Below are 13,570 nucleotides of genomic sequence, written 5' to 3' on the forward strand. Positions count from 1 at the left end.
ATTTGGCTTTCAGAGTCGACTAAACTTACTAGAAGCAGCGGATCCCTCAGAACACTCCAGAATGTAGATGAAGTTACCAGAGACTGACGGGGCCATTTGTCTTAGTGCCATCATGAAGCTAGGGGCTGCAAGGTGTCTCATGCAAGGGCTCATTGCCCTTTATCATTCTCTGAGACATCAGTTTTCCTGTGGCCTCTGAATCGCACATATCACAGGGGACGAGAAACGGCAAAGACCAGCAGTCACAGTTGGGCTGGGGGCCGGGGGAGACATGGGGTATGGTGTGACCTGGAAGAGGCCTTTCCACGTACACTCCAAGAAGTCAGAATAGCTGAGGACTCTGCCTGGACCACAGTGACTTCTCTTCCAGTGAGACAGGAGAACGTTCTAACACAGACAGCCTTGAGGGCTTCATCCTGGGCCTGGATGTCCTCACTGGTGTTTTTGGCTTTATTCCTTAGCCTTCCACTTAAATAAGGGCGTGTACTTTGAGATACGTGAGGGGATCTACCATCTCTCGAGACAGGCCCAGAAAAGCCTCTCTCCCTCAACTCAGACTCCCACAGGTGGAGAATGGACCCATCTCATTGTCCACCTCCTTTTACCCCTTCATGAGGGCATATAACTCAGTGGCCAGGGAGTTTGGGGTCCTTTTGTGCCTGGCAGAGCCTGACCGTGAACACGTGATTGGCACCTGGGCAAGGATCAAGTGTAGCTCTGGTTTAGAGAAGGTGTGTCTGCGGAGGCCTGTCCTAAGAAGAACTGTTCCCAGTCTCAGAGGGGTCAGGGTTCAGCTAGGGCTAGGAAGTGCTCACCAAAATCCAGAGAAATAATGGCATCTCCTGCAGTGGGGGCCAGCTGGGCAAGCTCCTCGGGCTCCTCCTTCAGCTTGGTGAACAGGTAGTTACTCTTCTCAGATACGGCTACGTCATCACTGCTGTCAAAGATGCTGTTCATGGCCATCAGGTGGGGCTTGAACAGGGATTCAGTCTGGTCCATGGAGAACACCACATCGTTCTTCTCAATCTCACTAATGGCATGAGAGAGCTGTTCAGAGTTTCTGCATTTTTTTTTTTCCCAAAGCCTTTGGCTCCCCCAGACACAGAAAGTCCAATAGGTAAACCTCTCAGACCAAAAGAGGTGGGCAGGGATACCGTTGACATTTTGGAAAGGATCAAAGTCTGTGAGCCGTGGAAGCAGAGACACGAGAGTAACCTCTACCTACGGCTGTTTCAGATGGCTACACTGTGCGTTGAGCTGCTGGTGTACAAGAGGCCGGGATGCTCTGTCAATTTCCTTCATAATAGCTATGGCTCCCTGTCGTGTTCTTGGGGGGGGTTAGGGGGGAGACATAGCCTCCGAGCAGCTCTGGTTTCCCATTCACACGATACTAAGCAACTGCTGTATACAATCTTCTCCCCTTAACACAAGTCAGAGGCATGGCACCATAACAGACAAGGCGAAAGGTAGATGAGAACCCTCCAGGACTCTGCTCCTCAGATCTCAATGAAAACCCCTCACAGAAGGATTCCCACCCACGGCCAACAGCTTTTGGAGGTAGTGCCCAGGGCACGGAGAGGCTGGGTGCCCCGCCCCCTCCCCTCCTCACCTCAGGACGTAGTTGACACACATGATACACTGGGGCTGCAGGTTGCGGGGGTTGTAGATGACTGTCCCCTGGGTCTCCAGCCACACGTATCCTCCATGCTTGGCTAGCATCCGGTACTGGCCAGACACCACCTGCCCCTTGGTGCACACTAGGGAAGAAAGGGGGCCGAGATGAGAGAGGTGGAGGAGCATGTGCAGCACACATTCAGACCCCACAGGAAGTATCACCTGTGGAGGGGGGGGGGAGTGCGGGACGGACAGAGCTGCCAGATGGACACCAGGCACTGGAAAGAGAGAGCTAGGAGGGAGGTCGGAGGTCATTTCAGCCAACTCTTGATTTTAAAAAGGGGAATAGGCGGTCTGCCTGCCCAGTGCGGGAATGACCTACTCTACAGCTCTGCCATGCCCCCTCAAAACCCTCATTATCAGATTCCCAGGCAGCTCAGTGGGAACATAACCAAGAGCAGCACCCTGCTTTTTCACAGGCTTCAATCACCCTCTGCAGGCGGTAGCGGCTAGAATGCATCTTGGAGAAAGGTCCACTGCAGGGATGCAGACCCGTCGCCATTCCCCGACTGTGAAGGATGGACAGCGGGTCTCATACACATGCTAGGCAAGTGCTCTACCATGGAGTTACATCCCCAACTGTCCGTTTTCATTTTGACTCAAGGTCTCCGTAATTGGTCAGGCTGGCCTCCAACTCACTCTGTAGCCCAGGCAGGCCTTAAACTTAGCATTTCTTTTGCCTAAGCCTCCAAAATAACTGGGACTCAGGGTTGTACCATGAGACTCAGCTGAGGTCTGTTTTTTTTTTTTTTTTAAATTGTGACCTTTGAACTTTCAAGGTCATCTGTTAGGTCTGTCACTTAGGGGGCGGAGATAGTGTCAGCCAGGGTCAAGAAAGGCCTGTAACCCAGGACCAGTAGCCTCCTCACAGCCTCCTTAGCCACGAGAAGTTCTTTAAACTTGTCTCCCAACTACCCACCGAGACTGCTGGCTTAGAGTTCTTTCCTCTTCTAGATTATTCTAAGAGTTCATTCCACATGTGTTATCACTGTCTAAAAACACCCCAGACTGTCCTCTTCCCCATTTCCAAATGCATTTTCCATTTTTGTTAGAGAAAGAGAGAGAGAGAGATTAAAAGCTCCTGTCCCCTAGTGTCTGCTGACTTCAGAAATGTCTGTTCGCTTTTTAAACTATCTGCTCCGATCTTTTGGAAGTTCATTGTTGGGAGCTCAAGCCCAGGAGCGCACAGGTCACAGAGAACTGGGGAGAGGTCTGATGGGCTTGCTGGCATGGGGAGTTTGGGGAAGGAACAATCCTGGTGTGGTTTCCTCCTCTGCAAACTGTGGTATTGTGACTAGTAATGTCCATCATTGTCATTATTAACCGTCCAGGATGCTACTGCTGTTTGTGCTGAGGATCAAATGGACTTGCCCGCCTCGTCAGCTACACAGATGTTTAGAAGTCTCCTCGTCCCCACGCTATTAATGTCCAGTGCGTAGATACTGTCCTGGTTGTATTACTCATTCTGTTTACAGGCACTGTCTTTGGGGGATCTATGAGAAAACATCCAGGCCCCCTTAGACAGTCTCCCCGGGTTTCCTGGTCAGCTCATGGGCCATCTTCCTATCCATCAGTCCTGCATGGTAGAGGGACACGGCCTCGTGCATAGTCATGCTGATCATAATCTGTGTCTCGGCCCTTCTCAACCTCTTGAAAATCTTAACCAGCACCAGTGAGGGGCAGGAATGGCTGAGAGTTACACGTATGCATTCCTCCGCAGAGCCCATAGCTGCCTCGTGAGATGAATTCAAGTCCTTGTGACAATGAGCTCTGGGCCCGGTACATAGTGCACCTGGGGAGATCAGGTAAAACACCCATTTCACATCTGCAGCGACTGAAGCCCTCACAGATTTCCTTTCGCTAAACATTATTGCTGACTTGCACGACAGTCTCAGATTCAAGAGTCTAAGTTAGAGTCTCATTGTCAACTTTATTTGCCTTTCCCTAACAAGCTTTACTGGATTTTCATTTACCTTCCATGGACATGTACCCATGTTAAACATATAGTGCAAATATAAATACCATCACAATGTAGCTATCACCTCAGCAAAGGCACAAAGCACTTCATCTCCCCCAGCGCCAATGCCTAGATGCCTAACTAATCCTAGTTCCAACCTCAGAGTCCAGACAACCACTGTAGACTTTTTATAGGGTCATTCAAGTTTATTTCAAGTGCCTGACTTCATTATACTTGATCAGTGGGTTCTTGAGGTTTCCATCGCTGCCGGTGTTTCTTGTGTCTCCTCCCCTTTTCATGGGGGAGTAGTAGCTCACTGTATGGGCATACCACAACTAGTTTATCCCTTCGTCTGGATGTTTGAGTTTTCAGTTGTTGTGAATAAAACTGCAATAGACCTCTGTGTCCGGATCTTTGTTTGAACTTAGTTTCATTTCTCACAGGAATGTAGCTAGAAGTGAAACTTTTAGAGGAAATGCTATGACCAGGTTTTTATTATCAGAAGCAGCCAAACTATTTTTCAAAGTAAAGGTTGTGTCATCCTAATCTAATCTTTTCAATGGAATATTGTACCGTAGGGAGGAGCAACACCACCCTTTAACATGAGGAGACTCAGGCCAGGAAGGCTGTGACTCGATTCACACTGCACAGGACAATAGTAACAGCGTTTCGATAGTAGGTCTTTTGATTCCCGGGACAATCAATCCTCCCTGACTACGTATGTTGAGCTCACAAACAAGTGAGAAGGCAAAATCTGCTACGGCCACTTTGTTAAACCATCATGGGTTCCTTGGGCCAAGAAGGAACTTTGGTCTTCTCTGCTGCCCCTTTCTCTGGAGATCACCTAGCTGCAGGGAAACGATTCTTGCACGATTTCAAATCTGGAGTTAACTCGTTTAGACAGTTCTTAATGCAAACTACATTCAAGGCTCTTAGTCTTTTTGATGAAACAGTTCACCAAGCAGAGGTTGTGACTGCACTCCTGATAATTGCAGGCAGGGGCCTGCTCTATCAGTAGAATCTAATTCACACCAGCATTCTAATCATCTCATTAATGCCAGCCTTGGTGAGGGGCCTGCTACTTGGTAGGGAGATAGGCTTTTTATGGCCTTTAATCTTGTTTTCCTAAGAGCACAACAAAGAGAATCCACCCCCCCCCTCCTTTGAGAGTAACAGCGTATAAATTAGTAATCCATTTGGAAATGATGACTTTCAATTATCTAAATCTGGTTGAGGACTGAGCTTCTCCAGGCATTTTGATGGGAAACACGTACAGGCTGAGACACACGGGGGTGAATTGGAGACATGTAACTTTGACGCGCTTCTAACCAGGAGCCTCCACCTTGACCGGGGGATGAGTGCCGATCTATAGTCCAACTGTATTTGCAGGGGGAGGTGGGGCGGAGACCCCTCTCACAACTGACACTGACCCTGTTTCCAGCCCAGGTAACCTTGGCTTGATGCACAACCATTGGCTAAGCAGAGGCCTCTGTGCTCAGGGCAGCTTTACTTAACGCCACCAGGAAACAACAATAAAACCAACCAACCAACCAACCAACCAACCAACCAACCAACCAACCAACCCCAAGTCTGTACTTTATATTTGAACTGTGAGTTTTCTTTAAGTGTGCTGGGGAATTAAATATATGGAGTAAGTAAAAACAACATCCAACCAAAAAGTTTTTCCAACGTATTTCCCCCAGAAGTCAGCCTCAAAACTGATAGGGCCAACATTTTTGTTGCTAGCTCTTTTTATAGATCAAGGAGCTCTAAAGGGGGAGGAGCATTTCCATATGGCCATTCCCACTGACTGTGCTTCTTCTGTTCACCCCTCCCCAGAAGACAAAGTACAGTCCTGTCCAATCCCAGAATTCCCAGATACTTAAAAGGAAAACCCTTGCCTCCCTGAGTTGATGGACCCCTTGGCTTAGAAGGCCAAGAAAGGAAGGAAGCTAGATCCCGAGGCACTAGCTGCTGAGCTGGGCCAGAGCTGGGCAGTACAGCTGTGTGTTTCTACCAACCTGCCATGGGAGTGGGGAACCCCTGGGAAACACAAAAGCATTGGTCCCTCCAAGAGAAGGCTGCAATCTCTAGCTGGGCCACAGTGATGGCATCCGGGAGCACCCTGGTCTCTCTCTGCCATCCCTGGGTCCCTGAGTGGGGCTGGATCGAGGCTGTTGTCTTTGGGTATTTTTTTTTCCTGAGATCACAGTGGGAGACTTGTCTGTGGTACCATAATGGTCCCTGCTGTATTATTAGATCAGACGAAACTCAAAGGCCACAGGGAGGAAAGCATGCTGTACCCAGCTTGTGGAATTGCTGCTCAGTTAGCGGATCTGAGCTCTAGCTGTCCCAACAGTGAGACAGAGGAACGGGAGACAGACTCGGGACTAGGAACTGAAAGCCACACTTCCGTTTCCTGTGCTGTCAGTATGGCTGCCAGGAAGCTTCTCGGGGTTTTGCCCATTTGACTCCTCCTATTCCACCCTCTTATCAACCCTGTCTGGACTAGTGTCAATGCTGGATGCTCTCTCTCCCAAATATCTATGAGATTATCGTTCACTTGGTGCTTGTAATGCCCCCCCCCTCCCCGACACCGTGAGAGATGCTAAGGTTAAAAGTCACCCAGCTTCGGGGAGCTCAGCCTCCTTTTTCCTCCACAACAAGACCCCTTAGGGAAGAGATCAAGTCTACCAATCCCTAGTCCTCAGAGGACCAAGTACAGGTTCTTACATGGTGATGAGATTTATGGATTCAGAGAAACTACCCTGGAGCATCTAGAAATGAGAAGACAACATGGGGAAGCAGGCCGAGGGACCATTACAGAACCACCCTGTCCAAGAAGGTGGTCACATGCCAAGTAAAGCTACTTAAATTCTTGAGAAATCAAACTTAGTAAAAGCATCTCCTTGCATTAGCTACATTTCAAGTACCACCTAGGTCATGTGTGGTCTATGAAGACACAGAATGTTTCCATGACAGAGGGTCTGCTGGACGCCTCCATTCCAGAGTCCCTTCACCATGCAGACTTTCCCTGCATGCTTACACTCCGCTGGCTGGACAGCCCTCTCCCTTAACACCTTCTCTGTTTAGCCCTCTCCTCCTCTGCCCTTACAACAGATCCAGAGCAAGCCCACTTTCTTCTGAACTCTCTCAGACCCCTCTTCTCTGCTGAGGTACTTGCTGCTCTAGCCCAGGCCCAAGCTGGTTATACACTGACTTGTAGATGATGTTCTTCAGGGCTGCCCCTCAGGGTCATACAGAATGCTGACTGCCTGAGAGGAGCCTGGAGTCTTTCCTTAATTTGCATAAAAGCGTTGACAGGCTGGTGGCGGCTGGGATTCTCAGACCATCTTGAAGGTATCTACCTTATCTGCCACCCAAGATGGCGACTCTGGGAAGGAGGTAATCAAGGCTATGCCTTGCTAGTCATACTCCTCAAGGGCAGATGACAAGGACACAAGGGTACTCTAGGAACTCACAGTTCTGGTGACTTTTGGTCATGTTCTCCGAGTCCAGGGCGTGGTAGAACTCGTAGGCAGAGCGGCCAAGTAGCTCCTCAGGGTGGTAACCGATCAGTTCCATGATTCTGAATTAAAAAGAAACCAAGGTGAGGAGGAAAGACCAGATGAACTTGGAGAGTATGCAATCAGGGGCTCCAGAAGCTCAATCGAGAAAGTCCTGGTCATACCATTATTTATTCAAGCAAAACCCCATCACACTGGGCCTGCAACTGGGGGTCATCCCCACCCCACACCTCCTGCCCTTCCTGAAGTCCTAGCTCAGTAGACTCCACAGCACACACAGCCTACTATCTAAGAAGTCCTGGGGTCAGGAAGGGGCCACACAGCTCCACCTCCCGGTTCATGCAGATGAATGCGTGGAGATCCAGGAGGGCCCAGAGTTGGTTTGATCTCTGTGCAGGTCCCCAGGTCAGAACAGGAACAAGAGCTGAGGCCTCCTGACTCCCAGCTCAAGCACATTCTAGCAGAAGTTGGGGAGCATTTAAACGGGAATCCTGTGGTCCAGGTGAGGAGACAGCTTGGCAAGGAGGAGCCAGGCAGGGAGAGTACCTGTGCTATAGTGTCGCCCCCTGATGCTTCTCAGGTGCCATCTGGGACCCTAGGTATGTCTCCAGTGGCTGCTCTGCTCATCTCTCCTCATCTCCAGGAGAGGAGAGGACAGAGGTTGCTCAGGGGAAGAAACATAAAACCAGTCCTCGCAGGTGAACAGGCAGCAAGGCCGGAACAGGGCAGGACTGCACCGAGCGGGGATGTGTTCATTCCGCATGGTGTCTGGTTTTGGTGGGAGCTAGCAAATATGGAGAGCCATGGAGAAGCACTGAAGCCTTCTGTGTGGAGATAGTTGAATGAACAAAAGCCTGCCCTAGAACCACTGTACTGGCAACTGTCTCTGTCACAGGTCATGCCTGTGTCCTATTTCTCCATCTTTGACACAGTATACATTTTCTCTCCTGAGTGCATTGTCCCGTTTACCCAGCATATCACAAGTCAGAGCTGATGATAGGGTCTCATTAAGATAGTCCTACTTGGGAGCACATTCCTTAGGACACACTTGTGTCCTGTGTCCCCTGGGCAGAGGCTAATTACAAGGAAAGGAAAACAAAAGTCACATGTGCTCACTTTGCTGTTCCGTATTCTTTCCATCCACACGGGTGACATGCATGTGGCTCTCACACTCCATCCTTCTGAAGGGTCATTTTAGGCCTCCTCCTCTCTGCGCTAGGGAAAACTGACCGGGTTCTGGGTCTCTCCAGAGTCCAGTCTTGGTTTCCAAGCAACTTTTCAGCTCACTTGCAGTGTGCCGTGTACCCTCTGTCCTGGCCTCCTCTCTTCCAACTGTCTGAAAGCCTTAACTCTTGCAGGGTCTGCCTGAGGCCTCTCTTTCTCCATAGAGCCTTCTCCAATTCCTTTAGGCCCTGCAGAGTCCCAAAGACCATGTGCAGTGGCTCTAGGGAGGATGCATGTGTCTCCTACAGCCTGTGCTTTCTCCTCTTAGCACAGGGAGTGCTAAGTAAGCACTGAACCGATGGCCTCTTTGTAGCTAAGGTACAACTGAGGCCTGCCAGTCCAAGACCATTAAGGAACCTGGTCACTGCTACCTCCTTTCCTTCCTAAAGCATGACTGGCCACCTCATTGCACACATGTTTATATGTGTGTGCACATGCATGGACACACACACAAGTACCTCTAGCAGCTCGCCATAATCTTCACCCTATCCTTCCATTCTGCATGGTGCCTGCTATTGCGTGAGCAGAGAAGAGGTAAGTTGTCTGACTAGATACAATGCTGGAGGTCCAAGTTGTGTCAAACAAAGGTTAGCTCCACCGAGCAAAAGGCTCAAGTGCAGCTCACTCAGCCCCGTGGTTTCCCTACGAGAGGCTGGCTGAATATGTGTGTCAGCCGCCATCTTCACAGCAGGACGATTCGTCCCCGCTTGGTCTCCAGGCTCACTGACCATGGACATGTTACTAGTAGCCTTGACCCTGGAGTGGGCACCCAAAGGCACTTAAGCCCAGATGCAGTTGGGGGAGGATGAGGAGAGAAGAGTGTTGTCTGTGAACCCCACCATATGGCATTCTCGGTAAGTCAAATACATTTTAAACTTTGCCTGGGAATCAGAACTGTAGTGACAACAGGGTAACCACTTATAGGGTCACTGATTGGCCAGTCTGACTGCGCAGATGTAGAATTTTCTAGAAACCCTTAACACTGAATCCACTGGCCTTCTAAGAAAGAGATAATTCTCTCTCCTGAAGGAATCCCATTTCCTTTCATGATTAGGATCTTTCCATCAAAATGCTCCAAGTAAATATTATAATTAGCTTCATAATTACTGTATCATCCATTCAAAGGCACACAATGGGAAAGTTCTGGAAGACAAACAAACCTGGATTTCAGACTTGCCAGTTATCTTCCCACTAGCAGCTTTCATTTATCTTGTCAGCCAAAATAAATATTTAATATCCCTCTTCGTTCCTTTAAACAGACTACTGTAAAAACTGGGAAATACACACAGCCCAAACACAATCGCAGAACATTTGGGTCGTCAAGACTTCACAAAGCCAGGAAGCCCCAACTTGGAGCTAATGGCCATTTGCCCCCAAGCACAGGCACAGCGACGCCACAGAGAGGTTAAGGAACTGAACTTGTTTATAGGGTCGCTGGGATGGCCCCTGGGACCTTCCCAGCTCATTTCCCCGGCTGCACAAGAGCGGGCTCTGATAGATAAGAGTGGCATCTGCTCTCTCCATCAGGGCGGAGGAACCACTTCTTTCTTCCTAATTAGAGAGCCTTGACTCACTGGGAGAAGAATCAGTCGGGGTCACCTACGAACTTGAGAGTCAACTCAGGGCTGCTCTGAGAGGAGAGGGAAATGGGTAAAGTTTGAATTCATCAGATCCCGAAGCTGAGGACAGAGTGTATTCTTTAACGATGAGCAGAAAAAGTAGTGGACCAAAGATGAAGGGAGCAGAGACAAGGCCAGGCAGCTACAAGGAGGCTGGAGAGGAAGAAAAAGAGGAAATAGGCAATGTGTAGTGAAAAGGTTACTTGGTTCTGAAGTCAGTGTTACACCGAGAAAGTATGTGGACCATCGAGGGCTTCGACTTTCCAAGTGAGATGCACCTGTAAAGTGTGCTATGACTTATTCAGGTCCCTAGCCCCTGTGTAAAAAGCTGTTACAAGGCAGAACATGTCTGTAACCCTGGTGCTGGGGTAGGAGGTGGTGTGGTGGTAGAATAGACAGATCCTGGCAGCTTACCGGCCAGCCAGTCTAGCCAAAACCATAAGTCCTGGCTCACTGCGAGAGCATTTCAAAACCCAAGGTGGAGAATGAGAGAGAGAGAGAGAGAGAGAGAGGAGAGAGAGAGAGAGAGACCCAATGTTGACCTCTGACCTTAGAAGCATGACCTCAGGCAAGCGAATCATACATAAAAGTACACACAGACGCACACAAATAAGGCATGGTGTGTTAAAAATACATGTCTAGAAGTGCTGTACAGAATGGCCTACCAGAACAAGGCTAGGAAGAGAATTATTTTCTGAGTGTCGTCCCCTCAAGAGGCAGGAGAAACCAGCCACATGCCTCACGGGCTCACTTTATTTGTCCCGGCTGTTAACCACCATAGGTTGTTCATGAGCGGGACAGAGCTCGCTGGTTTCAGATGCCACTGCCTGGAGACCAGGAAGACCTGGGTGCTATTTACCCCTGTTCCCTATAGAGGTAAAGGGTTTGCTAAGCAAATTAATCATGTAAACGAGATGTCTACGGAGTATTGGAACTCTTTATGATGATGAAATTCCTGAGCACCTTTGGACCACCTGCTTGTTTTCCCAAGAATGCTCCCACTAATAAATGCTTCCACTCAAGTCTGCATTTTCCTTCTACACTTTCACAACCCTGAGACATTCATTTTACTTTCTGTATGTTTATAAGCATTGGCAATGCATTTCTTTAATGATATCTAGATCATTCACTACTCAGACTTCAAGACCTATTCATTCCAATACACTTTTATATAGATTCTATTTGTATATTGTATTGTGTTTGCATTAAGTAACAGCCCTTAAACCTTGCACGTCACTTAAAGTACTGCCCAGTTATATGAAGTCTATCCAGTGAGCTCTGTGGTTAATGGAAAATCTATTTCTCTTCTCTGTGTGAGCCGTGTTGTCTGTTTGTAGGGTGAAGTTATACAGCGGAAGGTAGCCTGCTCTCTCTTCTAGACCAGTCCTGCCCTGCATGCAGGTTCAGTAGACAAAACCCTACAAACAGTATGAGAGAAATGTGAGAAGTAGATCATGGAATGGTTCGAGCTGTGAGATCTAGGAAACTCTGAGATAAACTCCAGAGAGAATTTGCAGACCATTTCCAGCAGTCTAGATGAGGCAGGATAACACATGAGTATTTTTACACATTCAAACACAGTTAGGGCTAATTCCAGAACACTGTCAGCTGAGCAGGTACAAGGACACAGAGCACATTAGAGCCTAACTTTAGATCTAAAGAAGCACATGATAACACGAGAGGGACAGGCCTGCAAAAGTACTTAGAATCTATTATGTATACACCAGAATCCGTGCACAGTTTTTGCAAAAGAAAACCCTGAACTTAAGACAATACCGTCCTATAGAAAAAGCAGCAACAAGTTTATCAAACATCGCCAATGTGCGATAAAGAACATAATATCTTACAACTAATTTGCTTGAAGCCAGTCTGTTTTATTCTTGAGCTTAAAACACCTCGGGGCTGTCTTCACACATCCGTGTCTCACACCTTTTGATTCTTTATCATTTCCTCCTTAAAACTGCATTTATTTGTGTGTATGTGTGTACGTGTATGGGTGTGCATGCCATGGCATGTGTGTGGAGGCCAGAAGAGCACTTGTGAACATTGGATCTGTCCTTCCGCCATGTGGGTTATTCTGGGGGTCGAACTCGGGCTCTCTGGCTTGGCAGCAGGAGCCTCTCTCTGCTGAAACATCTCACCAGTTACTTTATGGGTATTCTTTTCACGAGCCTCAACTCTCCCCTCACTTCAGTCATCTTATTGTTCCTGGGCTCTTTGACTAAAATGACTTCACCATAAATCTTTCTTCCAAAGGTTTACTTTGTGTGTGTGTGTGTGTGTGTGTGTGTGTGTGTGTGTGTGTGTGTATACATGTGAATACAGATGCCAGAGGTTGGATTCCCCTGTAAGCAGAGTTACAAGTAGTTGTAATTATATGTATGTCAGGGTGGGGGTTGGGGGACAGATGGACCCAATATTCAGTTTCTCTGCAAGAGCAGTATGCGCTATTAACTGCTGAGCACATTGCTTCTTGAGTTGGCTTTCTTTGCTGTTCTTCTACTTGGCCACTAGATGGCATCTCCACATGAATTTAAAATCCCAGCCCCTTTAAAGGATTTGCCAATGACTTTGGTCTTCCTTGGATGAATGGCATGTTCTGTTTTGTACTACAAATTCACTGTGGTTTTGTTAAGCTGCTTGTATCTCAAGCTCAGAACTCTTAGCCACCCTTTCTTCCTTCTCTGATATAATAGTTTCGATACATGGTATTTTAAGAAACAGACTAATAACTCCTATGTTTGAGTGCTCAGTAGAGAAGAGCATCCTTAGCACTCAGGATGCTGGGGCAGGAAGACTGTTGCAAATCGCTGGCCATCCTTGGGAGGGTGGGTGCTGGAGGGAAAGACTTTTTCCTCAACCTGGCTAAGCAACTTTACATCCCATTGTCCGGGCGACAGCCGTCAGTGGTAAACAGGCTGAGCACCCTTCATCTGAAAAGCGGATGCTCAAATGCGCTGACATGGCATCTGAACAGTTTCGGGTTCTAGAGCATTTTGGATTCTGAATTTCCAGGTTGACTTTGGAAAGTCTGTATACAACATTTCTCCCAAATTCTCAAATTCTGAAACATGTTTAGTTCCAAGCTTTTCAGATAAGCAATACTGTCTGGGTCATGACTGTGTCCTGTGCATAACTGGGAATGGCAGAAGTTATTGGAGGGTTTTTAAAGTATTTACTGTCTCAAATAACTTTTAGAGAACATCAGGCACCCTCTCTCCCCACTAAGGGACCGTAACTGTGTTTTGAACCACAAGTGCACCAGAAGCAGCTGTTTGAAATGGATTGATTGTGGAAATCTGGGAGCTCAACCGTGAACAGCAACCTCCTGGGCTGCCGTTCCCTTCCTCTCTTCCCTTCCTATGATCCCCCTTTTTCTTTTATTAGCTATATGAAGTCCATAGACACAAACAATCCAAGGAAAATAGTCAACTGCCTCCAATGTGACTGTGGATTCAAACTGCCTGCCTTTCTCCAGATCCTTTCTAGCTTTCCCTGGGGAAAACCATCTCCTTTGTGCCAGATGTCACTAAACCAGGAGCATTCACTGGGTAAAATGGCGGAGCCCT

General features: G+C 48.1%; 1 protein-coding gene across 1 annotated transcript in view; it reads right to left on the bottom strand.

Moving 5' to 3' along the window:
- Positions 1 to 13,570, bottom strand: part of Epas1 (endothelial PAS domain protein 1) — an 83,271-nt gene that overhangs the window by 8,222 nt on the left and 61,479 nt on the right. Inside the window, exons 7-9 of the mRNA XM_059248373.1 lie at positions 7,114 to 7,220; positions 1,610 to 1,757; positions 816 to 1,030 (exon numbers count right to left, since the gene is read on the bottom strand). Coding sequence (XP_059104356.1) covers positions 816 to 1,030; positions 1,610 to 1,757; positions 7,114 to 7,220 — 470 coding nt within the window. The remainder of the gene's footprint in view (positions 1 to 815; positions 1,031 to 1,609; positions 1,758 to 7,113; positions 7,221 to 13,570) is intronic.

This window comes from Peromyscus eremicus, chromosome 22, assembly GCF_949786415.1.
Source record: "Peromyscus eremicus chromosome 22, PerEre_H2_v1, whole genome shotgun sequence".
Classification (NCBI taxonomy): domain Eukaryota; kingdom Metazoa; phylum Chordata; class Mammalia; order Rodentia; family Cricetidae; genus Peromyscus; species Peromyscus eremicus.